This window comes from Triturus cristatus, chromosome 9, assembly GCF_964204655.1.
Source record: "Triturus cristatus chromosome 9, aTriCri1.1, whole genome shotgun sequence".
NCBI classification, from domain to species: domain Eukaryota; kingdom Metazoa; phylum Chordata; class Amphibia; order Caudata; family Salamandridae; genus Triturus; species Triturus cristatus.
Genome location: NC_140592.1, coordinates 1,056,701,021 through 1,056,727,834, shown reverse-complemented (window position 1 = coordinate 1,056,727,834; position 26,814 = coordinate 1,056,701,021). Strand labels below are relative to the sequence as shown.

The 26,814-nt window shown below is 44.1% G+C and overlaps 1 protein-coding gene across 4 annotated transcripts in view; it reads left to right on the top strand.

The window, feature by feature from the left end:
- TRAPPC6B (trafficking protein particle complex subunit 6B) overlaps positions 1 to 26,334 on the top strand; it is a 77,732-nt gene extending 51,398 nt beyond the window's left edge. The window contains exons 5-7 of one of the 4 annotated variants that reach the window (XR_014968889.1): positions 17,356 to 17,449; positions 18,117 to 18,220; positions 25,966 to 26,334. Coding sequence is in view for 2 of the 4 variants with exons in the window: in XM_085626927.1 (XP_085483053.1) it covers positions 17,356 to 17,449; positions 18,117 to 18,148 (126 nt within the window). In the remaining 2 variants the exon portion in view is untranslated. Of the gene's footprint in view, positions 1 to 17,355; positions 17,450 to 18,116 lie in introns of all 4 variants that reach the window. The other 3 variants (XR_014968888.1, XM_085626927.1, XM_085626926.1) reach the window with 3 other exon arrangements.
- Positions 26,335 to 26,814: the final 480 nt, after the last annotated feature.

Genomic DNA, 26,814 nt, shown 5'->3' with positions numbered 1-26,814 from the left:
GCTGCTGTAGGGCCAGAGAACCAGGTCAGCAGAGCTGCTGTAGGGCCAGAGAACCAGATCAGCAGAGCTGCTGTAGAGCCTGAGATCCAGGTCGGCAGAGCCGCTCTAGAGCCAGAGAACCGGGTTAGCAGAACCGCTCTAGAGCCAGAGAATCAGGTCAGCAGAGCCGCTCTAGAGCCTGAGAATCAGGTCAGCAGAGCCGCTCAAGAGCCTGAGAACCAGGTCAGCAGAGCCGCTGTAGAGCCAGAGAACCAGGCCAGCAGAGCCGCTCTAGAGCCAGAGAACCAGGCCAGCAGAGCCGCTCTAGAGCCAGCGAACCAGGCCAGCAGAACCGCTCTAGAGCCAGAGAACCAGGCCAGCAGAGTCGCTCTAGAGCCAGAGAACCAGGACAGCAGAGCCACTCTAGAGCCATAGAACCAGGTCAGCAAAGCTGGTGTAGAGCCAGAGAACCAGGTCAGCAGAGCTGCTGTAGAGCCAGAGAACCAGGTCAGCAGAGCTGCTGTAGAGCCAGAGAACCAGGTCAGCAGAGCTGCTGTAGAGCCAGAGAACCAGGTCAGCAGAGCTGCTGTACAGCAAAGAGAACCAGGTCAGCAGAGTCGCTCTAGAGCCAGAGAACCGGGACAGCAGAACTGTTGTAAAGCTTGAGATCCAGGTCAGCAGAGCCGCTCTAGAGCCAGAGAACCGGGTTAGCAGAGCCGCTCTAGAGCCTGAGAATCAGGTCAGCAGAGCCGCTCTAGAGCCTGAGAATCAGGTCAGCAGAGCCGCTCTAGAGCCTGAGAATCAGGTCCGCAGAGCCGCTCTAGAGCCTGAGAATCAGGTCCGCAGAGCCGCTCTAGAGCCTGAGAATCAGGTCCGCAGAGCCGCTCTAGAGCCTGAGAATCAGGTCAGCAGAGCCGCTCTAGAGCCTGAGAATCAGGTCAGCAGAGCCGCTCTAGAGCCTGAGAATCAGGTCAGCAGAGCCGCTCTAGAGCCTGAGAATCAGGTCAGCAGAGCCGCTCTAGAGCCTGAGAATCAGGTCAGCAGAGCCGCTCTAGAGCCTGAGAATCAGGTCAGCAGAGCCGCTCTAGAGCCAGAGAACCAGGCCAGCAGAGTCGCTCTAGAGCCAGAGAACCAGGCCAGCAGAGCCGCTCTAGAGCCAGAGAACCAGGCCAGCAGAGCCACTCTAGAGCAATAGAACCAGGCCAGCAGAGCCACTCTAGAGCAATAGAACCAGGTCAGCAGAGCTGCTGTAGAGCCTGAGACCTAGGTCAGCAGAGCCGCTCTAGAGCCAGAGAACCGGGCCAGCAGAGCCGCTCTAGAGCCATAGAACCAGGTCAGCAGAGCTGCTGTAGGGCCAGAGAACCAGGTCAGCAGAGCCGCTCTAGAGCCAGAGAACCGGGTTAGCAGAGCCGCTCTAGAGCCTGAGAATCAGGTCAGCAGAGCCGCTCAAGAGCCTGAGAACCAGGTCAGCAGAGCCGCTCTAGAGCCAGAGAACCAGGCCAGCAAAGTCGCTCTAGAGCCAGAGAACCAGGACAGCAGAGCCACTCTAGAGCCATAGAACCAGGTCAGCAAGCTGGTGTAGAGCCAGAGAACCAGGTCAGCAGAGCTGCTGTAGAGCCAGGTTCTCTGGCTCTACAGCAGCTCTGCTGACCCGGTTCTCAAGCTTTACAACAGTTATGCTGTCCCGGTTCTCTGGCTCTAGAGCGACTCTGCTGACCTGGTTCTCTTTGCTGTACAGCAGCTCTGCTGACCTGGTACTCTGGCTCTACACCAGCTTGCTGACCTGGTTCTATGGCTCTAGAGTGGCTCTGCTGGCCTGGTTCTCTGGCTCTAGAGCAACTCTGCTGACCTGGTTCTCTGGCTCTAGAGCGACTCTGCTGACATGGTTCTCTGGCTCTAGAGCGGCTCTGCTGGCCTGGTTCTCTGGCTCTAGAGCGGCTCTGCTGACCTGGTTCTCAGGCTCTTGAGCAGCTCTGCTGACCTGATTCTCAGGCTCTAGAGCGGCTCTGCTAACCCGGTTCTCTGGCTCTGGAGCGGCTCTGCTGACCTGGATCTCAAGCTTTACAACAGTTCTGCTGTCCCGGTTCTCTGGCTCTAGAGCGACTCTGCTGACCTGGTTCTCTTTGCTGTACAGCAGCTCTGCTGACCTGGTTCTCTGGCTCTACACCAGCTTGCTGACATGGTTCTATGGCTCTACAGCAGCTCTGCTGACCTGGTTCTATTGCTCTAGAGTGGCTCTGCTGGCCTGGTTCTTTGGCTCTAGAGCGACTCTGCTGGCCTGGTTCTCTGGCTCTAGAGCGACTCTGCTGACCTGGTTCTCTGGCTCTAGAGCGACTCTGCTGACCTGGTTCTCAGGCTCTTGAGCGACTCTGCTGGCCTGGTTCTCAGGCTCTTGAGCGACTCTGCTGGCCTGGTTCTCAGGCTCTTGAGCGGCTCTGCTGACCTGGTTCTCAGGCTCTTGAGCGGCTCTGCTGACCTGGTTCTCAGGCTCTTGAGCGGCTCTGCTGACCTGATTCTCAGGCTCTAGAGCGGCTCTGCTAACCCGGTTCTCTGGCTCTGGAGCGGCTCTGCTGACCTGGATCTCAGGCTCTACAAGAGCTCTGCTGACCTGGTTCTCTGGCTCTACAGCAGCTCTGCTGACCTGGTTCTCTGGCCCTACAGCAGCTCTGCTGACCTGGTTCTCTGGCTCTACATCAGCTCTGCTGACCTGGTTCTATGGCTCTAGAGCGGCTCTGCTTGCCCGGTTCTCTGGCTCTAGAGCGGCTCTACTGACCTGGTTCTCTGGCTGTACAGCAGCTTTGCTGACCTGGTTCTCTGGCTCTAGAGCGGGTCTGCTGACCTGGGTCTCAGGCTCTACAGCTCTGCTGAGCTGGTTCTCTGGCTCTACAGCAGCTCTGCTGACCTGGTTCTATTGCTCTAGAGTGGCTCTGCTGGCCTGGTTCTCTGGCTCTAGAGCAGCTCTGCTGACTTGGTGCTCCAGAGCAGCTCTGCTGACCTGGCTCTAGAGCAGCTCTGCTGTCCTGGTTCTCAGTCTTTACAACAGTTCTGCTGTCCCGGTTCTATGGCTTTAGAGCGACTCTGCTGACCTGGTTCTCTCCTGGTTTTCTGGCTCTACAGCAGCTCTGCTGTCCCGGTTCTCAGGCTTTACAGCAGTTCTGCTGTCCTGGTTCTCTGGCTCTAGTCTAGAGCAATTCTGCTGACCTGGTTCTCAGGCTCTACAGCAGATTTGCTGACCTGGTTCTCTGGCTCTAGAGTGGCTCTGCTGGCCTGTTTCTCCGGCTCTAGAGGGGCTCTGCTGGCCTGCTTCTCTGGCTCTAGAGGGGCTCTGCCGACCAGGTTCTCCGGCTCTAGAGCAGCTCTGCTGTCCCGGTTCTCAGGCTCTACAACGGCTCTGCTGACCTGGTTCTCTGGCTCTAGAGCGACTCTGCTGACCTTGTTCTCCAGCTCGAGAGCAGCTCTGCTGATCTGGTTCTCTGGCTCTAAAGCAGCTCTGCTGTCCCGGTTCTCAGGCTTTACAGCAGTTCTGCTGTCCTGGTTCTCTGGCTCTAGAGCAACTCTGCTGACCTGGTTCTCAGGCTCTACAGCAGATCTGCTGACCTGATTCTCTGGCTCTAGAGTGGGTCTGCTGGCCTGGTTCTTTGGCTCTACAGCAGCTCTGCTGACCTGGTTCTCTGGCTGTACAACGGCTCTGCTGACCTGGTTCTCTGGCTGTACAGCAGCTCTGCTGACCTGGTTCTCTGGCTGTACAGCAGCTCTGCTGACCTGGTTCTCTGGCTCTAGAGCGTCACTGCTGACCGGGTTCTCTGGCTCTACAGCAGCTCTGCTGACCTGGTTCCAGGCCTCTAAAGCAGCTTGCTGACCTGGTTCTCTGCTGGCCTGGTTCTCTGGCTCTAGAGCGGCTCTGCTGACCTGGTTCTCTGGCTCTACAGCAGCTCTACGGAGCTTTCAATGGACACTTCTCTGCAGCTCTACTACACCTTTATTGGGACAGTGTCGGCACTTCTAACAAAAGTGCTGCAGAGGGCAGTCCCAGCACTTCACAGCAGCTCTATGGCTCTCTCAGTGGAAGGTACCAGCACTTCACAGCATGTCTACAGTACGTTTAGAAAAACAGAGGTAGTCCCTTGCGGGACTGCGCTGCCTGGGTGGAGGCTCAGAACCTGCCGTCTCTGCAGCTCCCGCATGTTGTGAGGCAGTGAGCCTCGGCTTGTAACACTATATTTACTGCCAACTGTACACAAACACTTCTTGCTCTTGGGAGTAATTGCTGCCAGTCCTTCCCCTAATCCTAATTGTTAAAATGTTGACATAACTTTCAATCCTAGCCTCCCCAGGGACCGGCATTGTGTGATCCCATCACATGACCCTTGTTTACCCACACTGGGTGTTCTTAAAAGCGCCAGTTTAACATCAATCGCAATTCACAAACTCTGAGCCAGTTCTACACATGAAAGGAAAACTGTGGTTAGAAACACACAGAGTCTGTAAATTGAGGTGTTTTTGTTCCCCTCCTACAAGAATGGCGACGTTTAAGTGCGAGATGCCATTAAAGAACAAGGGGACGCAGGTTCAAATCCTGGCTCCGCTGTAGACCAATATGTGTGATCCAAGGAAAATGTCGATCTTACTGTGGCACAGTAAGTGAAAACGGAGAGCGCTTAGAACAAGCTGTCGCCATTGCGCGAATGGGGAAAAAAAGTGCTTACCGACAAATTGAAGGAGGCAGTATAACACCACAAGTAAAAGATCCAGTCGTGATGGGCGACCCTAAAAGGAGACAGGGTGGTAAAAAGGAGGGACTAAGAAGCCTCATTATCAATTGGAAGCCAGCATTTACAATGGATGATGACGCCAGCCAATGAAAAAATATGGGCGGGGCTTCCACACCATTTCTAAAACATACCCTAATACAGCATGCCTCGCAAAGCGGGCAGCGCATGCGCTGCAACGCTAGGCTCAACCTAAAAAATTAGGGATGTACAGAATTATATTTTTTATAGTTACGTTGAAAATGTCAATAAGTTCAAAAATGTTGTTTGCTTTGCAAACTTCTCTGGGAGCAAATCCAACGTAATCACTTGGGGCCGCACTCCCAATCATTGTTTTCGCCCATTTGGCTGAAACTCCTCTGTGGCTGAATTTGTTCCCTTCTTGCGTGAACCTGGCCTTTCAGTTCAAGCTTGGGCTATTTCTACTTGAGTAGGACCTAATCTAATTTGCATGTAGCCGGTCTCTGCTCAAAGTGGCATAGCAAACAAAACAAATTATAGACCAACATGCGGCTCTAAGTAATAACCAAAGGCTTATTCAAGCATTCCACCCTTCACCTTTTTATTATTATCCTCCTAAATGTGTTCAGGCTCCTCCAACACCCTTATACTTGATTAGGGGTGGTCACTGTAAAGTATCCAATCTCTACAATTATGCATCCATTCAACGGATCCCTTATATCTCTTATAGATCACTGTCTTTAAATAACACCAGTTCTTGTACTTTTGTGCCAGTCACAGAGAAATGGGCCCCCCGCATCTGCATCCTGTGCACTACTTCCCCTACTCTCGTTCCACTTCCTGCAGGCTTTCCAGCTGTCCTCCCATTGCCTCGGTGACCATCGTCCCGACAGCAACATAGCAGTGCAGTAGTGCAGATGAGAGCATGAGGGCAGCCTCACTGGACGGTAGTGCAGTTTTTTCGGCAGACTTTGGATGACTCCGGGATGGCTCAGTCGGTGGGAGAATTTTTGCATGTACGTTAGTGAACCGTATTTAATCTGGCAGTTACCTGTCCACACTGTTGTTCAACCATCCTAATTATTTTATCGATCTATTACAGTAGGTCTTAAATACATCCTGACCAAAAGAATCAGAGTGCTGTACAATCAGCAACAGCTCAGAACAGTGAACCAGTATAGAACAAGTATTGGCATAGCCAATAGGTCTCGCTTTTGGGACCTTATAAGTATTTAGTTATACAGCACAATATCCTTGGTGCAACAACAACTGTTGCATGGCTAAACACTTATAAGGTCCCAAAGGCGAGCCCTATTGGCTATGCTCAATAAATACATATATAGAAATACCGATTTCTTGGTGGTGTGTAGTATCTGAGCTAAACGTGATTTGGCGAAGTTTCAGCTTTTTGTGTGAAGCTTGTAGCATTCCTATGGACAGCTGTTTGGCTGTAGAAAACTGAAGGCCTGCGAAGGGTAATACATATGCTACTTTGGAGAAGCCAAATTTAACAGAGCTGCAAAGCACTAATGTAATGACCCATCTTGCATTTCCCAAGACATCATTCATGAAAATCCATCAAATGGTAAGTCATTGTCTTTAATATCACAGTGTACCTGCATGTACGCACACAGTTGTTCATTGCTCAAGCGGTCCTGGCATCAAAACCATGATACATTTGCAGCAGCTGTAAGCCAGTTAGTCAAACGTCCATCTTTCCGTCAAAAGGGATTCGCTGAATGTAGCATGCTATCACAGAAGCATTGCCCCCACCCTGCTATGGCGAAAGCGTTGGCTGTTCTAGCGGTGCTGCTGGCACACACACGCACAAGTGACATGCACAGGAACGTACGTACTACACTGTTCACACGCAAGCAGTCAAGTTTATAATTCTGCACACACTAACACATGGCTTCCAGGTACCCCATGTTGAGGGGGTGACTTTCGGCTAGTCATGAGTAGGCAGCTTGGGTATTTAGCACACAAGTCCTACAAAACTGATCTGAACTGCACGGAAGGCGTCTACTCTTTCCCAACTATTAAGACTCCCAAGTGTAGTCCAAACGCAAAAATAGTATAGGCGTTAAAAAAAATGAAATAAAACTTAAACAACTCATCCAAGCCTCCTGCTGTGTTGCATGCAATCTTTGGAAGTTCCCCCAGAGAGCTGTGAGCACCAAAGAAAACTAATTTTACCTTTAGAAGAAGGGCTGAAAAAGGATTATCTAAATTCAGAGCGCAGCGCGGGAGCCATATGTTTATTTAGGTGGTACAGAACATAAAGTATGGCCCGAGAGTTATACTGTACGAATATTTGCCTACAGTTGCACTGAAATGCAAAGTACCTACTGCAGCACTTCGTGCAGGCACACCACGAAATGAAAGTATTGAAAAAACAAGCGATTTTAAAAAAACAAAAAAAAAAAAATCAAAAATGGCGCGCCACAGCTAGTGATCTGTTTTCAATTATCGCGCCCGTGTCTGGGCAGGATAATTGAAAACAGATGTTCCGCCCCCTGAGCACCCGCTGGGGGACACACATGCGACAAAGGGAACCATGTAGGGGTACAGGTGTCTGTTGACTCCACTGGTTAGCGCCATCCCCCCACCCCTGCCATCTGAGTGCTGGAAGCACAGCTCTAGGCCCTTCACCAGGCGCACAAGTAATGGCCGCTACAGCTCAAAGCGCTTAGGACCCTGCACCGTGATTTAAAACATTGCATGAAAACATATCATAAAGCGCTACAGTGAAACGACGCTGAAGCCGTACTTATGCAAAGACTAGTGGTGTAAAACAATGACTTGCAAACTGGAAATAGAAACACTGTGTTCGAGGCATATGAGCTGCAGATCACACACTTAGGATAGATCGCCATCTGGTGTTGGGCTCGGATGCTTGCAGGTTGTTGTTGTCTTCAGAAGAAGTCTTTGGTCACGAGACAGGTGACTCCTCCCTTGGACTACAGTGCGCATGGGCATCCACTCCATCCTCAGATTGTTTTTTTCCGCCATCGGGTTCGGATGTAACTTTTCCACTCCAGTAGAAAACTTAAAAAAACAAGCTTTCGAAAGCGAAAAACTTTTCTAAAACTACATCGAGGCACCTTCACTCGACATCGAATTCATCGGACCGGTTCCGGACGTCGACGCGGGCGATTGGACCTATCCGTGCCGTAATGCCTACGGCTCATGGTAAGGACGCCGTTTAAAAAATGCCCCCAGTGTGGAGCAAAATTCCCACACAGTGACCATCATAAGGTCTGCAACCTGTGCCTCTCGCCGGATCACAACGAGTCCAGCTGTCCAGCATGCGCCGCATTTCGATCAAAAAAGACCATTCGGGATTGAAGAGCTCGATGCCATATCATGGCACACAGACCAGCCCCGGAACCAGAGAACATCTCCGATGAGGGTCCCGATGTCCCCGAAGAAGATTCCAAGGAACTTCAAATTATCTCAGAAGCAGACGACTTAGACGACCCCATTACTCCGGTGCAACGCGTGAGTAATACTGCCCCTACCCCAACCCCTCCAAAACCAAAGGCATTGGTCAAGACTTCGCCAGCTGGCCCCAGTCCAGACCGAAAACACCCTTCGGAAGCCCCTCTTTCGGGCTCGGCTCCGAAGAAACACAAGCCTTCCACTGGCTCGGGCCCGAGCAAACCACATATCATTGTGCCATCGGCACCTTCGTCACCGAAGACACAAGACCCCTCGGCACCGAAACCGGCTCCGGCACCTTCGGCACCGAAAACACGAGGCCCATAGACAAGCCGGCACCGAAAGCTCCCAAGCCTAAAGACTCAATTTCGGCACCAAAATCTTCATCGGCGCCGAAACCTTCATCGGCACCGAAACTACCGGCTAAGGACTATAATACACCTCCTAAAGCCAAAGACTCTACCGATCACCCAAAACCTCGATCGGAACCGAAAAAATCGGCGCCAAAGTCTGTTCCTCAAGACCAAGAACTTTTCCACCCAGATCCAACACAAAAAAGGATCTATATTAATCCAAAAACTGGACACGTCACTGCTGTACCTTGTAGGAAACTGAAACCGGATACAACACCTGCCCCAGTTCCTATAAAGAAGAAGGACTCTGCAACATCCCCAATTCCTCCTTCCTCTCCTGTTCCACCTCCTACCCCACCCCCTTTGCCTACACCACCCCTACCTCTACCATCACATACACCACCCCCACAGGATGATGATGATGATGACCTAGGGGGCGGGGGTGATCCAGGTGATCCGGATGATCTTAATAATCCGTTCACAAACCCAGATACTGTACCATTGGACGACTGGGCATACCCTCTCCCAGATATGCCTGACCCTACACCATATCCCTCCAAACCATCATGACCACCTGGGGTTTGGACAACTAGTGCACAGAGCAGCACTTTATCATGGCGTCACCATGCACTCCGATGCACCCGAGGAAGACTTCCTCTTAGACACCTTTGAACAGTCTCAAAATTCAATTCAAATTTTACCCATGATTAAAGGGGTCATAAAACACGCCACAGATGTGTTTAAAGACCCCGTACGGGCCAGGGTACTCAACCCAAGAATTGATAAAAAATATAGACCTGCCCTAGAAGACCCTTGTTACATCAAAGGGCAGCTCTCTCTGGATTTCCGTGGTCGTTTCCAACGCAAGGAAACGTGCCAACTCCCAAACTACAGGAGATACACCGCCCCCGACAAGGAATCCAAACTATTAGAGGCATCAGGCAAAAGAGTAGCAGCACAAGCTGCTAATCATTGGCGTATCGCCAACACTCAAGCCCTATTAGCACGCTACGATAGGGCTCACTATGATCAGTTAGAAGACCTGATACAACACCTACTAGACCAATACAAGGCCCAGGCAAATGACCTTATACAAGAGGGAAAACGTATCTCAAATTCCTCAATTAAATGTGCACTTGACGCCGCAGACACTGCCTCTAGGGCAATAAATACAAGTGTACTCCTTAGACGCCATGCATGGCTACGCATTTCAGGCTTCAAGCCAGAGGTACAAACTACCATACTTAGCCAACCATTTAATCAGGAACAACTGTTTGGACCAGCAGTAGACACTGCACTTGAGAAAATGAAAAAAGACACCGAGACTGCTAAATCCATGGAAGCATTGCAGTCTCCACAACCACGTGGCTCCTTTCGACGCTCCTTCTACAGGGGAGCCTCCAAAAACACTGGAGCAGACCCCTCCTCCACATTCAAATCCTCTACACAAACATCCCCCAGTAGAGGATATTTTAGAGGAGGATATATAGGAAACAACACCAAAGGACGAGGTCGAGGCAGTACCAACACTCGTACCTCTCCCGCCACAAAACAGTGACTTTCCTCCACTCCCCCCAGACCATTCCACTGCAGTCGGGGGAAGACTCAAACAGTTCATACCTATCTGGAACTCCATCACAACAGACAAGTGGGTAAGACAAATTATCCAGTATGGTTACTGCCTGGAACTAACCACTACCCCTCCACACATTCTACCCAAGCAACGCTATATGTCACCAGACCATCTTGCGCTCCTCAAACAAGAGGTGCTTTCATTGCTGCAAAAACACGCAATAGAACCAGTCCCCTTACAACATCAGGGTACAGGAGTATACTCACTGTACTTCCTAATCCCCAAAAAGGACGAGACGCTCAGACCAATCCTGGACCTCAGACTCCTAAATCAGTACATAAACTCAGATCATTTCCATATGATCGCTCTTCAACAAGTACTCCCACTACTACAACAAGGCGATTTCCTTGCCACATTAGACTTCAAGGATGCCTATTTTCACATCCCCATGCATCCTGCTCACATGAAGTATCTAAGATTTGTGGTGGACGGACAACACTATCAGTTTACCGTCCTTCTATTCGGGTTAACAACTGCGCCCAGAGTATTCACCAAATGCCTAGCAGTAGTAGCAGCGCATCTCAGGAGACAACAAATTCATGTCTTCCCATATCTAGACGATTGGCTCATAAAAGCCAATTCATTCAACAAGTGCATCCTACACACTCCCCAAACTATTGAAATCTTACACAACTTGGGATTCACAATAAACTATCCCAAATCTCATCTCCAACCCTCCCACGTCCATCAATATCTGGGAGCCACCATAAATTCCTCCAAAGCACTAGCATATCCCAGCCCAGCCAGGATAGCCAAAATACAAGCTCTCATCGAAAAATTTCAAACCCAACACTCTCTTCCAGCAAGAGTGTTTATGCAACTCATAGGCATGATGGCGTCATGCATCTTCATTGTGCCTTATGCAAGGCTTCAAATGCGTCCCCTGCAAGAATGTCTAGCACGTCAGTGGAATCAGGCTCACGGACAACTGGCAGATCTGGTGTTGGTGGACAGCCGCTCACATCGCTCTCTAAAATGGTGGAACACCATAAACCTGTCCAAAGGCCGGCCGTTCTTAGAGCCTCTTCCACAAATAGTGCTGACAACCGACGCATCTCTCACAGGATGGGGAGCCCATCTCCTAACACACACCACTCGGGGCCCATGGACCACTCAACAGAAAGGGCTGCATATCAATTACCTGGAGCTACTGGCAGTATTCCTAGCACTAAAATCATTCCAATTACATCTCCAAAACAAAACTGTCCTCGTCCGGACGGGCAACATGACAGCCGTGTATTACATACAAAAACAAGGAGGCACACATTCTCTCCAGCTGTCCCAGCTCGCACAGAACATTTGGAGATGGGCCATTCCCCAGAACATATACCTGCTAGCAGAACACCTTCCAGGAGTTCACAATCAGATTGCCGACCTGTTGAGTCGACAAACCCAACAGATCCACGAATGGGAACTACACCCACAAGTCCTACTCCCATTCTTCCAAAAATGGGGCCAACCAGACATAGACCTGTTCGCCACACACAAACGCAAAATGCCCAACCTTCGCCGCCAGGTTTTCCCACCCACAGTCGAAGGGCAATGCAATATGGATGAACTGGTCAGGCAGATTTGCGTACGCTTTTCCGCCTCTCCCACTCAATCCATTCGTGGTACGCAAACTCAGGCAACAGTCTCTCAAGCTGACATTAATAGCTCCCACATGGGCGCGTCAACCCTGGTTCACAACACTGCTGGAACTCTCTCTAGTTCCACACCAAAAACTGCGCCTCTCCCTGTCCTTATTAACCCAGAACCATGGAGAAATCAGACACCCAGAGCCACATCAACTGAACCTAGCGATCTGGGTCCTGAAGTCCTAGAGTTCGGTTACCTTAACCTACCACCAGACTGCATGAATATTCTAAAAGAGGCCAGACGACCTGCTACTAGAGCCTGCTACGCTGCAAAATGGAAAAGATTTGCCATTTACTGCACTAACAATGATATACGTCCACTGGATGCATCCATCCAGAACATCATTTGCTACTTACTACACTTGCAAAGATGTAATTTAGCGTACTCCTCCATACGTCGTCACCTAGCAGCATTAGCTGCCTACTTACAAAATCGACAACACTTGTCATTATTTAGAGTACCAGCGATCAAAGCCTTCATGGAAGGTCTTAAAAGGATTATTCCTCCCAGATTACCACCCTCTCCAGTGTGGAACCTAAATATTGTTCTGACAAGGCTCATGGGTCCCCCATTTGAACCTCTGCATAAATGCGAACTACAGTTCCTTAATGGAAAGTAGCATTCCTTATTGCTATCACATCACTTAGAAGGGTAAGTGAGATCCAGGCTTTAACCATACAAGAACCATTCCTACAGCTACACCGTAATAAAGTGGTTCTTAGAACAAATCCTAAATTCCTACACAAAGTCATTTCTCCGTTCCATCTTAACCAATCAGTCGAGCTACCAGTGTTCTTCCCAAATACAGACTCTGTAGCTGAAAGAGCTCTTCATACCTTAGACGTTAAAAGAGCCCTACTTTACTACATTGACAGAACCAAACCATTCTGCAAAACCAAACAATTGTTTGTTGCTTTCTCTCCACCACATAAAGGCAACCCTATTTCCAAATCCAGAATAGCCAGGTGGATAGTTAAATGTATACAAATATACTACCACAGGGCTAAACGCACTCTAACAGTTCCCCCTAGAGCGCATTCCACACGCAAAATAGGGGCTTCCATGGCATTCCTAGGAAACATCCCCTTAGAAGATATTTGTAAGGCAGCCACATGGTCTACAACACACACCTTCACTAAACACTACTGTGTTGACATGCAAGCCAAACAACAAGCTTCTGTGGGTCAGGCTGGCCTTAAAACTTTATTCCAAACTGCTGCAAATGATACAGGTGACCACCACTAGGGGAGACGCTGCTATATAGTCTATCCTAAGTGTGTGATCTGCAGCTCATATGCCTCGAACGGAATATGCTACTTACCAGTATGCATCTGTTCTTGGCATGTAGAGCTGCAGAGCCACACACGCCCACCCACCTCCCCGGGACCTGTATCTGTTCCAGCATCGTCTTACTTAGACATTACACATGGACCTCCTTTCTTTATTTTTACAAACTCCATCATGGCGAAAAACAATCTGAGGATGGAGTGGATGCCCATGTCCAAGGGAGGAGTCACCTATCTCGTGACCAAAGACTTCTTCCGAAGACAACAACATTCTGCAAGCATCCGAGCCCGACACCAGATGGCGATCTATCCTAAGTGTGTGGCTCTGCAGCTCTACATGCCAAGAACAGATGCATACTGGTAAGTAGCATATTCCATCCTGGTAACAGGAACTGGGAGTCTATATGAGGATGTGACTTGTCTGACTAAAGTTGTTTTCTGTTCCTATATGTAAATAAAATTTCACTACAAACCCACTGCCCATAACAAGCACACTGATCTTACCCACAACACACTTAACACTGCAACTTCTCCCCTGCCATACACATGACATACCATATCACAACGCAAGCCACGAAATAAGTCACCCACTGATCCAGACAAAACATCTCTAGTACCAGCACCCTGTGGGCAAACTAACATTTGCAGTGATCAGCATCGAAAGGCAATGAGGGAAGGAACGCATGCAGTGCATAAAACCGAGGAACATCGCTCAGCAGCAGAATTCCAACGTAAAGCGTGCAGTTATATTTTACAGTGAATACCGGGTTTATTATTAATCTAGCAAAACAGTGCTGAAAGGACTCCCATAATTACGGCACCCTGCTATGGCGAAAGCGTTGGCTTAGGAAATGTAAAAACAAGCATTGGCCGCGAACAGTGCTGAAAGGACTCCCATAATTACGGCTTGCTAGGCCGCGCGCAAAAGTGAAAGCAGCGGGGAGGGGAGAGGCGTGAAAGTGATTGGACGCGCTCTGTGGTAATCACGCGAGTGGTGCGCGCTCAGCAGTGATCGCGCTGGAAGGGAGGCAGATGGCAGCTGCACGCGTGAACGCAAGAGCTAGGCCGGCTGTGGCAGCACTTTGGAAACCCGTATACTAAATGTCTCTCTGAGCAGCGCATGCGCTGGCTCAGGTGAGACCTAAAAAGGAAAGAATGAGAGCGAACCACACAAACGGATCAGTGTCGCAAAGTTCAGCAACTCATTCTTAGTTTGCAGCTGAGCTTTAACTACGTTTGTTTGATCCCTTTGTGTACAGAAAGTTTACAAGCAAATTCCATAATTATAGTAGTTTAAAAAAAAGAACCATAGCTCGATTTTTAACTGTTGTTTTTTTCCAGTGAATTTTCATAATGAAGTGACATAAGATTAAGCATGTTCTGGAATAAACTTGATTTGTGAATAGGGCTGCTAATTTGAGAATAAGTAATTTGTAGACAATTTTGAGTGCAACAGTCAACCCATCCTGGTAAGAGAACTACCACTTTCACCTGAGAGGGGGGCACTCCTCACTTTATTCTTTAAAACTGCTTTCCATAGGGACTGACGGCTTTCTTCCGATTTGTTAGAGTAAGCAGTGTCCTCCAGTGTTAAATTTTGATGAATGCATTTTGATGTAGTGAACTATAATTATTAGAATTTGTTACAATTATACAATGATGATTTCTCAGGACATACATTCTCTTCAAACTTTAGGAATGGATACTCGTATTTTGTCAGCTTTATTTCTTCTGCTATGAAATTGTTACCTACATGTGAGTGGAAGGGTTGGCAGCATTTAAACACATTATATTAAAATCCAATTTCCCAAAAAGAAAATCTGATTTCAACTTGAGAGAATTATGCAGTAGCACCTTGAGTAGAATTCTCCAGGCTTCGAGGGCAGTACTACAGAATCTTTACACTGACAAACTATTTTCTTCAGCAAAGTGTTGCATCCGTCCATTTAACAGAAAGGTTTTTGCACCATGGCAAAATGAGAAACCACATTGTAAAAACATGTTACCTTATAAATGATTAGATGGTTGTCCTAGAGATTTTAGTGACGAAACCTAGATCTTGAAAAAAAAATTTAATGGATTTTCCAATGTAGTAAATAATGGAGCAAACGGATTATGCCTATCTTTCACATTTGAAAAGTAGAAAAAAGGTCTTTATCATCTTCGTATTGTAATGTAGTATATGTTTGGTTGAGTGCAAAAACGCCACTCCCCATTGTACAAGAAGCAAGCCAAGGTGAAAATGGATTTTTCTTTTTTCCTTTCACCCATGCAAAGTTTTTGCGATAGGATGAAAAAGCTTCTGTATAATCTTCTAAGTTAAAGTCATATATGTGCCACACTGCTAATAACGTTCTCTTCAATTTACCTTTAAGTACACCCTGAATATTAAAAATCAATGTGTTTTATGATCAGAAATCTCTGACAAAATGTATTTGTTGCTTCAGTAAACATTTGGTCCTCAAATATGTAGGTAATAATACATTACCGTTTGTGAACATGCACTTTCCTATTCAGCTGTAACACGTTTAGGCCACTAGATTTAGAAATATGAGACTTCTGCTATGTGCTGATCCAGTAGCTAGGATAATTACAGTTTAGTAGACTCTTGTACAGTTGACTCCATCATAGGTCCCAGAAACAAGTTTCTGTTCTCACTCTTGTTGTTTGCATTTGCACTTTGTGTGTGTGTGTGTGTGTGTGTGTGTGTTCAGGAAGAAACTTGTAAACAAGGGGAATATGTATTAATTCATACTGACATATAATCTCTCTGTATGTAGATGCCACTTCCTCCTCAGACTGGCTCCTATAGGGAGGGCACAGCCACCACATGAAATGGTTAAATCTGAACTCCTCCTTCTAAATGACATCTAAGCTTCTGACGTTCGGATAGAATAATATACCAATGAGGATACCCGCAGATTCCTCACCTTTTAACTACTGCAGACACCACGCTTGATATAGAAACGTCTAATATACTTCTCCAGTGCCGATAGGTCTGCTGACTCCGACCCAACGTTGGGAATAGTTTTGGTGATGTCACTAAAGCGATACAGTGCCCACTTGGGCACCTTGACATCAGTTCCTTTTTTTCTGCACTTTTCAGTGCAGGTGCTTAGCTTCTCTCCTCAACTATGATGATAAGAGATTTTGTCTTTAAATTCTTTTTGGTGCCATGACAAGGACATGTCCCACCCTAAGAAGTCAGGTTTTAAGCCCTGCCATAGGTGTTATGGACAGATGTCCATCACTGAGTCACATGAAAACTGTTTGTGGTATCTCGGCTCCAAGTACAACTCATCATTGTGTGACATTTGCCTCCGCATGAACCTCAAAGCTATTATAAGGATTTCATGGCTTGTGCTAGTGATTATCGTAGGGCTTGAAAACAGTCGAAGTCTAAAGCTAGAACGAGATCCAGGTGACCATCTTGTTCATCCCCGTTTGTCTAGATCTTCAAGGGAATAGAGAAGGCACATTAAAAAGAAGAAAGATCCTTCCTCGCCCAAAAGGCCGAAATTAACAGGTAAGTACCGGACTCCGGCTGTGCCCTCCTCTCCGGAGCTGGAATGAGTGGAGCAGTTTCCTTAGTGATAGGCCTAAGACTTTACATTGGACTTGAGATCGTACATTTATAAAAGAAATCAGACAAATGCAATATGTAACTGTTTGGGATAACTCTTCCTGCTATTCCAAGAAGGCCTTAATGCGTTGAATTGTGTTTCGTCATGCTGTTGCATAAGCATTGATTTGCTATTGGCATCTATTGTTTGTTCGAATAAATTGTTAATTACAACTTTTTCAAGGCTGATAAAATATAAAGCAAATAATAAAAACATTCTTTTTTTAAACTATTCAAAGTGGAGTAGTTTCGATGGTGATTATCTCCCGAAAAGATGTTATGAGGAGTCGTCTGAAATTGTGTTGCAAAGTGAATGTAATGCCTGTAAGAAATTAAAATCCCATCTTTACATTATAAATGAACAAACAATAATTCTGCGTCATTCTATGTATCCTGTGACCAAAAAGAGGCATCAAATGTGGACCTGTTCATCATGGATTTCCACTGAGATATTACCAGTCTCAGAATACCAAATGTTTAGATTCCCTCATCACTGTGCAGTGTGTTCTCTTTCATCTGATAACATCGATTTTAATAAAAGTAAACTATTCACTAAGTTAGGGGAAAAAATAGTTCTAACCCTCGACCATTTTATTTCATATTTTTCATTTGTGAAATTATTCTGCTATGCGTGATTTATTTGTGTAAGACATTAATTTTCTTTTTTATATAGTATTTGGCGTTCACCTGCGGATTAATCCGAGGAGGTTTATCCAATTTGGGAATAAAAAGCATAGTGACGGCAGAAGTCTCCATAATGCCTGCATGTGAGTATGCCAAAGAAATAGAACCTCCAGGAATACAATGTGGTACATCGTAATTGCAGTTTCTGCAACATAGAGAACCTGCCATTCATATATGCTTTTAGCTGAATTACAGCTGTTCTCATTAATTTCTAAAACGTGAAACCCAACCATCTAAGAGGCTTCCTGGCACTGAAGAAATAAATGAGAGATCAGTGGGTAACTTTAAAAATGTTCATGAAAAATCTCAACTAACAAAACAAACATTTCAGTGGCTTTCTGAAGGCCAACTGAGCTATTTTCCTTAGATTCCAGGGCATATTGTTCCAGCCTTTTAGGGGCAAAAAGAGAATCCTCTGGCATGAGGTTTAAAAGCATAGATCCTAGAAATGAGGTGCAGGAAATTGGCATGGTCTGACATTTTTTTTATAACTGCATAACACTCAGAGTGATTTAGGCAATTAAAATCTATCTTTCATTCCACAGTCAAACAATGTAGTTGTCTTAGCACCTTAGTTAGCTTCGCCAGTTCGCCTAGCTGTAAAAGTGCCAAGTTGTAAACTGGCAGTAGGACAAGAGTCACCAAACTGACGAAACCCGGATATAGTTTTCAGTTTTTTTGGAACCTGTACAATCAGGCTAAAAACCTTATTTATTTAATTTTTTTTTTTTTTCCCCTTTTCTTTTCCAGGTAAATTCCAAGTGATGATACAGAAGATGTAGAACATTCAAAAGAAGTGAAGTCCAGACATCCTGATTATTTAAAGTATTTTATCCGAAAGCACTAACTTGAAAGTAAATTATTTATTATCGATGTTAGATTTCTAATGAGGCTATATCTTCACAGCATGTAACAATTTACCTTCTATTTTTAATGAGCTGGAGATTTCCAGTATGTAAGTATGGATTCCTTATATGTGTGAGTGCTGATTTCTGCTTCTTTTGTAAAGATGATCTAATGCATTGTTAAATGCTTGGCAGAAGTCATCTTGCTGCATTGTATGAAACCCTTCATTTCTGACTAGCTGCTGTATGTTGTTCATAGTTATGTTGTTCTGTGAGGGAATATTTAGTGCACAGAACCCCTTCCAGGTCAGTGCCACCCACAACACTCCTTACGCTTTCAAAATGTTATTTCTTCTCTCCAGCTGTGGGTCTTTACACAAAAACTTGATTAATTGTACATTTTTTATACGGTTCCAGATAGCTTCATAATTCCAAATGTAAACTCCATAAATACACAATTTCAACCCAATTGCATTTTAGGTTCACCACAATGCAGTTTGTGGTCCCAATGCATTTCGCTGTTCACCCTTTGTTAGGGGGATGATAGGTGGATTTGTGCAACTGGAAGAGATTCTTGGGTAAAAACTGAACTCCCGAGGGGGAACGGTTCCCAGTGTCGGGGTACGAAATCCAAAGACTTACTGATGGGGTTGCTGTTCAACGTAAGCTGTTAAAATGAAGCTGTGTTGAAATTGTGGATTTACTTCGTTTATTTGGAATTGCGAAGCTATCTGGAATCGAATAAAGGATTTTAAATTAACCAAGTCTTTGTTTAATGATCCGTCATTGGAAAGAACTGCTTAACTTTAGAGCAGTTTATGCTATGCAGTGTGTGACACAAACCCAGCGGGGTTCTGTGCATTAAATACTTTACTTTGGTCACAGGCTGAAGGCAACCTCATTCTTACTGGAGTTCTCTGCATTGAATGATTTTTGTTGGTCATAGGCTGAAGGTGACCACATACTTAAGTGTACATGTAATGGTAGTAAAATCAAATTACTTTGGTATACATTGGGTGTGCAATTACACAGAGTTGGTAAGGAAATTCTGGGAGGAACGACAGCACTGAAGGATAACACACATTACGGACTTAATAGAGCACATACTTTCTCATGTGCCTAACTACAGAAGAATCTGCATTTCTGCCAAGTTATCAAATAATTTTAAGCTCCACAAAGTGGAGAAAAAGTTCATCCTCAATGTTTGGACTTCAAAGATGTCCTGAAACCCTAGAGCGAAGTCATTTTTGGGGGGCAAAGGGATACAAGAGGAAATATGCTCTTACTGCATTTTGCCGGTTCTGTGAAATCCAGCTTGTGCACTAAATCGTCATCTAGAAAAGAAAAACGATGTTTGTTTGTCTACCATTAGTACAAGGAGAAAATAAGGAACCCATTGAGAGGGAATGTAAAGTAGCAGGCCTTTGCTTTGTAGACAGGAGTAGGTAACGTAATAGTGAAGGATATATTTCTTCAGAAGTTGACCAGAAGAGAGACGTGATCACAGCAGGGAAATGAATATGTTGAGCAGGATGTGTTGCAGAGACGTTACTTGCAGAGCTGTTGTAGCATGTTATGGAAGTACTCTGCTGCTTCCTGTTGTTGAAGCGGTGTTTGAACGTGAGCAGAGGTAGTCAGACCATTAGATGACAGGTTAGTATTGTTATTGTTACATCTGCCTTTGTAATTGAAGAGTAAAACATGCTTCTTAGAACCTTCACAATGTAGGAAAGTGAAGAACAGGCCTATATTGGCTGCACAAAGAAAACAATGAAGGGTAAACAAAGATGCACAACTACTGAACCCAGATAATGTATTTGAGAAAGGAATTATATTAGGAACGTTTTGAAATCCTTGAAGCATTAGTACCTCAGTATAAAGTTTGCAAATTATGACTGTGGTAAGTAGCACAGATTAGTTTTGCTCCTTAAAGCATACTAGTTAAAAGCTGAAACACATGACCTTTTGTGCTAAACAATTTAGCTCTATGGGCTATCTGTGTATTCTGGCCCCAAAAGAGTAGCATGATGAAGGATTTGGTGAAAGCTAAATGCTACCCGAAGATAATAGATCGCTCAATTTACCTTCTTTTAAACAGATGAGTGAGAGGCTGCTGTAGAGTGCATAGAAAGAGATTTACTCGAGGTTCCTCATAATATTCTGTTTCATTGAATTTAAATGTGGAACCATTGTCTTGACCAAAAAAGCATATGTGCTGTCTGCAACTTGCAGAACCCTAGGTAGATGAACATTTTATTTCTTTTACGCAACCATTGAAGAAGGCCACCATCGATCACTTCTCAAACAAGTACAAGATTGTTCTTGAATTTAGTTGCAGCTACACAGAGATACTCAAGTGCTGCTGCTTCTCTAAATTAAACCAGATCTGCCTGAAGCTATATTATTCATAATAAAACAAGCAAACTTCACCTCTTTCATTGAAATGTGTATGTTCAGTGAGGAGGCTAGCACCTTTTTGAATGTCAACCTTATCGATTAATCTTTACAACTATAAGGTGCATTGGCAGGAACCACAAGAGCAGATGTAGGCAGCCTGACTTGACATGTGGGCAGAACAAAGGGTGATGATGTGGCTGTGACATTCTAAGTGAATTGTAACCAGTGCCATCAGTACTGGCAATGATGAAAGGGAGCTAGAAAGTGGCAAACAAAGTGGTTCTCATGAAGATTGCAGTAGCAGTCATAAAGAGGCCTATGAATCTCTATGGTATCCAGCTTTTAAAAAAGCAAGATATTACTGTGAAGTTTGAGAATCCGCTTTGTCTAGCCAAATCTGTATTTGTTGGTTTTATTTAATGGCAAATTACATATTACAGAATTTTGCTATGTGGGCCGACATGCGAAACCTGCCTTTCAAATAAGTGTTTCGCAAGTTTGTCAAGATGTTAAAAAGCCTTATGTGTGATGGACAAGCTACTGATTCCTCAACTGTTGATCATTTCTCGAGTGTTGTTTCCAGCTGTCCCTGCACTGCCACCTCAAGCACTAGACAGTCAGGGAACACAGATGCTTTCCATCACTAATCACCTCTGTGCACTCAGACCACAAAGAAGAGAGAAAACATGATTTCTAGGGTATTAGCAGAAGGCAAGGCTGTAAATCACTTTAAGTATGAAACTTAATAGTCTGTTTTTCAAAGCAACACAAGAAGAAAAACACACATCAGATTTGCAGTAACAGAATCCAGAAAATAATCTGATTGTTTTAGAAATCAAGAACTAGTTTTATTTCTTCTCCACCGTCTTGGCTGAAACACAGCTCAGACAAGGTGTGCGTGAAAGCAAGCATGTCACCCCTTGTGCCTCCCTAAGTACTCTACCCAAGTCATTATTCCCACTACCATGTTATCCCCAACAGCTTAGTAGAAACCATACTACCAATCTAGAAGGAAGCACATAAATGTAGAATTCGAACCAATAGTTTGAGTCCTCTTGAATTGGGTTTTTCTTTCCTTGGTATTTCAAATGCTTGCTGCTGCAGGACACGTTTGTCACTATTTCTCTAAACATGATCCTGAGTACAAGTATTGCTTTTAGTTAGTTACTGACAACCCCACACCATACATAGCTAGTGTAGGGCTGCACAACAAATAGCCAAAAACATGCAGAAAAATTTTACATACCTTTGTGTCACTTTAACTTTTACTACTCTGGCTTCCATCCACTGGTCCATTGGGAAAATCAGTTTGCTAAAAGGAATGACTTTTTTTCTACTTGGTAACTTTCCCCAATCCAACAAAACAGGTTGGAATCTTCCAGTAAGAGACCGTAATCAGTGGATAAAATAATAGTATTTTTTTTAATCAGCCCTGTTTTCCGATACACAGGTCAGACACATATTTGTAAGAAACAGGGATCTTCAACAAACTGACCCATTGTTTCAGTGTTAACATTATTTAGGGTAGGGTTGGTGTTCAAGATAAACAGACTAACCAGTGGGTGATAACTTGACCTCAGTTTGAGATCTCTGTAAAATCACTGTTGTCCCATTGATATTTACTTGCCTAGCGCTGAAGCTTAAGAAGTACTTTCTCACCTCGATCAAGTCACCTTCCAGGGTGAAGGAATGTAGGCATCTTGAAATAAGTTTCCATGTCTCCTACCAGAGAGTTTAATGTGGCAGAAATGGGTAATATTAATGATGACGTTAAATTAGTAAAACTGACATGTTGTGCATGCCTTAGGGCTACCAAGCAATAGACAGATAATGGGGGGGGGGGGAAAGCATACACCTTCTCACAAGCTGCGCAGCACTTTTCATAACCTGCACAAAATAAATTCCTATTTCATTTGTTTCTGTAGCCAAAGAATTCCAAATCCTAAGGCAGAGGACGTTCTTAGATAAATATCAGGGTATGTTATCAGGCAGATACTGAATGTATTCTACTACTAGCCTTAAAAATTGTTCAGCAAGTTCACAAGTATCAACACAGGATTGTTGCACTCCTTTAAGAATCAGTGGGTCCAAATGCACAAACATTTGCTTTGTTACATGGAGTCCAACACATATCTGCACATGTGGTATGTGCTGAATGCCAAAATGTGCAGGGAGCCCCTATCACAAATCAAACTTCTGTATTTTGAGTGGACAACATTGTTGTAAAGCTGATTGTCTCATGAGTAGGTAGAAATGAGGCATGTGCATAATTCACTGGCTCCCATTGCAAATTTGGTACAGCAATAGAGGATTTTTGGTAGGTGGCAGTACGTAACCTTAGATGTTGCAGACCCAGGTTCCTAGCACTGGCCCGAAAGCAGTGGACCTTCCAGCACTTTTCAGATATTGCTCTGCCTTTGGAAGGATGAAAAATACATTGTATGCATCTGCCTTTATGCATTACTTGAGCACAGCTCCAGGTTGAAAGTGGCAACCACGTGGTCCTTTTTGCTGTTGCAAACAACAGTTGACCTGATTTTGGATTCCTACATGTGGCTTTGTGAATCAGGATGTGCTACCATTGGGCATGTCCCAGACCACTTCCCGTTGCTTGCACATATAGGACATTTTACTAATTTCTGAATGCACATCAGTAGATACACAGCTGCCGGTGCTTTACCCAACAGCTTGTTGTTAATGCCTTTGCATAGTAATAATAGGGGATATTCAAGTCTTCCTTCCGCATGCAACTTTCTTTTGTGAATTGACGGTTAAATATTAGTAAATAAATGAATCACTGGCAGTATTGAATTTTGAGCAATTTTCTAGTTGACTTCAGGAGTACTAAAGAACAATATGAGACTCTGATTACTGAATAGAGAACTACATTGGTAAATGGAAGTGGAGAGGAAGACGAGTTTTAAACAATATATCCTTGGGTATTTTTAGCAGTACGCAGCAGATCTCCAATGTGCTTTTATGCTATCTTTCAAGAAGTAGGTTTTTGTTTCATCTAGCGCTGAAATGGTTACAGGATATCAAGGTATTTTAGATCCAACACTTTAAAACCAGATCCAAGCTGCAGTTCTTTGGGATGGAGCTTAAAGACAGGAGTGGGACACATGGCTGAAAACTGACTGGTGCTAGCCACTGATTGCTCGTCCATCCAGTGGAATACATGTTATGCACATCACGATATTTGATCAGTCACACCATCTTAACTCTTCAGAGAAAAATTAAATGTTCAGATCAGCTTGAAGAGAGTGCTAGTGGTCGTATAGAGAGCGTGAATAGACATGGCACTGAGGTAGCTGAAGTTCATCTTGGCATTATATTCAGCAGGGACAGACAACTTTAACCCTACGAAAGTGCTTTGACGAGTGTTTTCTGCCTTTTTGATATGAGTTAATCTTTCATAATGGCTTCTGCATTTTGTGTGAAATATCTTGAATGGCATAATTAGGTTTAGTGGGAAATAACCAATGTCCCCAAATGGGCTGCTGTTAACTCCTCCCCTTCATTATTTCCTGCACAGTGACGATAAGTAAAATAATTAATTGCCTTGTTCACCAAAAATCCTTCCATTCCAGAGACTGTCTTTTATTGGAATCCCTTTCTTTAAATAATGTTCAGCAGGGTCCCTGTCTGTTATGGCAAGCTTCCCTCCTTTTTGTTCACCTCATAGAAAAGGTGTGCTTTGACTTGTGTAATTTGGCTCATGTCTTCCTATGGGGTAAAGCCTTTGAATCCTGTCTGACTGCAAGTGCTGCCCTTGAGCTGAGAACTGGTCAGTGCATCACTTACACGTGCACTGCATGCCAGTGAAACGGGATCCTGGAACCAGGTTGTGTTGTAAAACATTTCATAACAATACAACTTAGGAATGAGAAAAGATAGCAGAATTTTCCTCAGGCACATATTTTAGATTATTTTTTAAACAATGACCATGGTTAAAAAAAACTGTCCTTAAATGTGTTTATTGTGCCTTCGACTGTTTAATGTTATAATATATCATTTTCAGTAACTCATTTGTCTTATTTCTGTAATATTGAGACCAGCACCTGTTTGTGCAGCACTCTGAATGTTTTTCGGTGGGGAGTGCTATAAATCCCCTCGCTTTCCATGAACACTACTTGTGCCAGTGCTACAGCCTTTAAAATAAGGCAGACCTCAACAGTGTTTGGCACTGTCTGCATCTCTGGCACACCTGTTTGCTGATATTAAGTGTTGCATTCTGTTTTTATCACAGTATAAGCTAATACAGAAATATACACATATCTTCTGTCAAATTCTGAGAATGTGGTTGGTGAGTTTCTTGTGGCATTCCATTTTTACCTCACTTGTTTTTATAGAGGGTTCCTGCATTAGAAGGTTCCACGCAAATGACAGTACCCTACCCAAGTCAGTAAGAAGCTCAGATTGCTAATTATATTGCAGCTAACCACAGATCTTTTCATTCGTTATTGCAAAAAAAGGGGTCTTTAGTAGTAAGTCGAAAATATTCTAGAAAAATATATATTGTCTGTATAAAATATTTTTGAACAATACTGCTACAGTTTAAAATTACGTATTATGCTGATGCTCTGTCTGACGTGAAGTTCATCAAATACGCAGTTTTTATCAATCTATTCCTCTTCACCAAGAACAACATGTTGTACTAATTTCTAAAAATGGAAATCTGTTTTTGGCAATGTTAAAGTATAATGCCTTTCTTTTAGAGCACATGCCTTTAGCAAGAGATAAGTCGATCAGTTTCTTTGGATCAGTAACAGTTATTAATTTTCAGTAATATGTCACGTTTTGGGGAATATTTCATCGACTAATTTAAGCGAATGGCTGTTCATTCATATTCATGTGCATTTTATGCAGTTACTAGGCAGATTCCATTTGGTGGTGTTAAAGTGTCAAATTTGACCACCATCAGATAAGGCCTTCTCTGGTGGTTTTGCATCTCAAGAACACGCTGCTTCAGGGATGTTTGCCAGCCTTCAACTGGGTTTTAGAAGAAAGTTAAAACCAAATTATTTACCAGTGTATTTAAGACTCCTCTCCTATTTAAAGGGTGCCAACAACTTTCAAGCTGTTCTTTCAAACAAATATTGAAATACACATTCTTTTAGCCTTAAATTAAAAATTATTTTTGAGATGCTCTAACAAACTGCTGCGTTTCTCTATATGTGGTCTATGCAATCAGATCTGTAACATAGCTCATTTACACATTCTGTTATTCCAAAAGAACTATGAGCAGTTGCTAAAATAATACAATTCTAAAAAATACAGTTTACATGTGTGTTTTGAAGAAATGTAAAGCTCAATGATTTCTTTAGGAAATATAAGGCATTTCTATTTTTTTACAGTTAATTAATTCAATTAAGTTGGCTAAGGCAACATTCCACGTGGCATGGTTTAATTGCACTACCTTAAAGAGAAATGCCCCTTTAGTGGGCTGTGGGAAGAAGTATCCCATTTTACCTGCTGTCACTGTTACCTTCTTGCAAGTGTATCTTGTCAAATGAGATGGTGAGTTTATTTCACATTTGCTTTTTTACTGTCCTTGGTGAATCCTCAGAATGTTGAGAGGAATTCTTAATTACCCATCATATGTAATGAAACTATTCAGCAATGATTCCTTAGCAGTAAATACCACTTTGTGTTTCAGTATTGTTATTCAGTGTTTGTACATTTTTTCTTTTTTTAACTTAAAGCAAAATAAAACTAAAACAGTTGTTTTGTTGGGTTCATTAATGTAAATTTGTTAAACTTTAGTTTTAAAATTGTGTATTAACTCGTTGACCTATGTACATGGAAGACCAAACAAACTGTGAAGTCGGCAACAGTAAAACTATGGTCTGCAGATAAGGGATGTGGGCAACCTAATCACAGTTTTCTTTCCAGCTGTATCCCTTCAAGTCTTAATGTCTGTTGCTTTACGCCTGTTCGAAATACTATTTTTTCCATAATTCCAAATCTAGATCTAATAAAGTGTCTCTACCAGAAGTCCACACATTGCTTTTGGAACAAAATAACTTTTTAATTAGAAAGTAAAAATGTTTTCCTACAAAAAAATGTTTTATACATGTGAAATGCATGATAGTAGAGAGGAAAGTCATTAATGTACTAGTGAAAAAACAATCAAACACTTATACAGTCATATATATATATATATATATGTTTCGCAAACACTAAGAACATAGTTCTTATTCTTA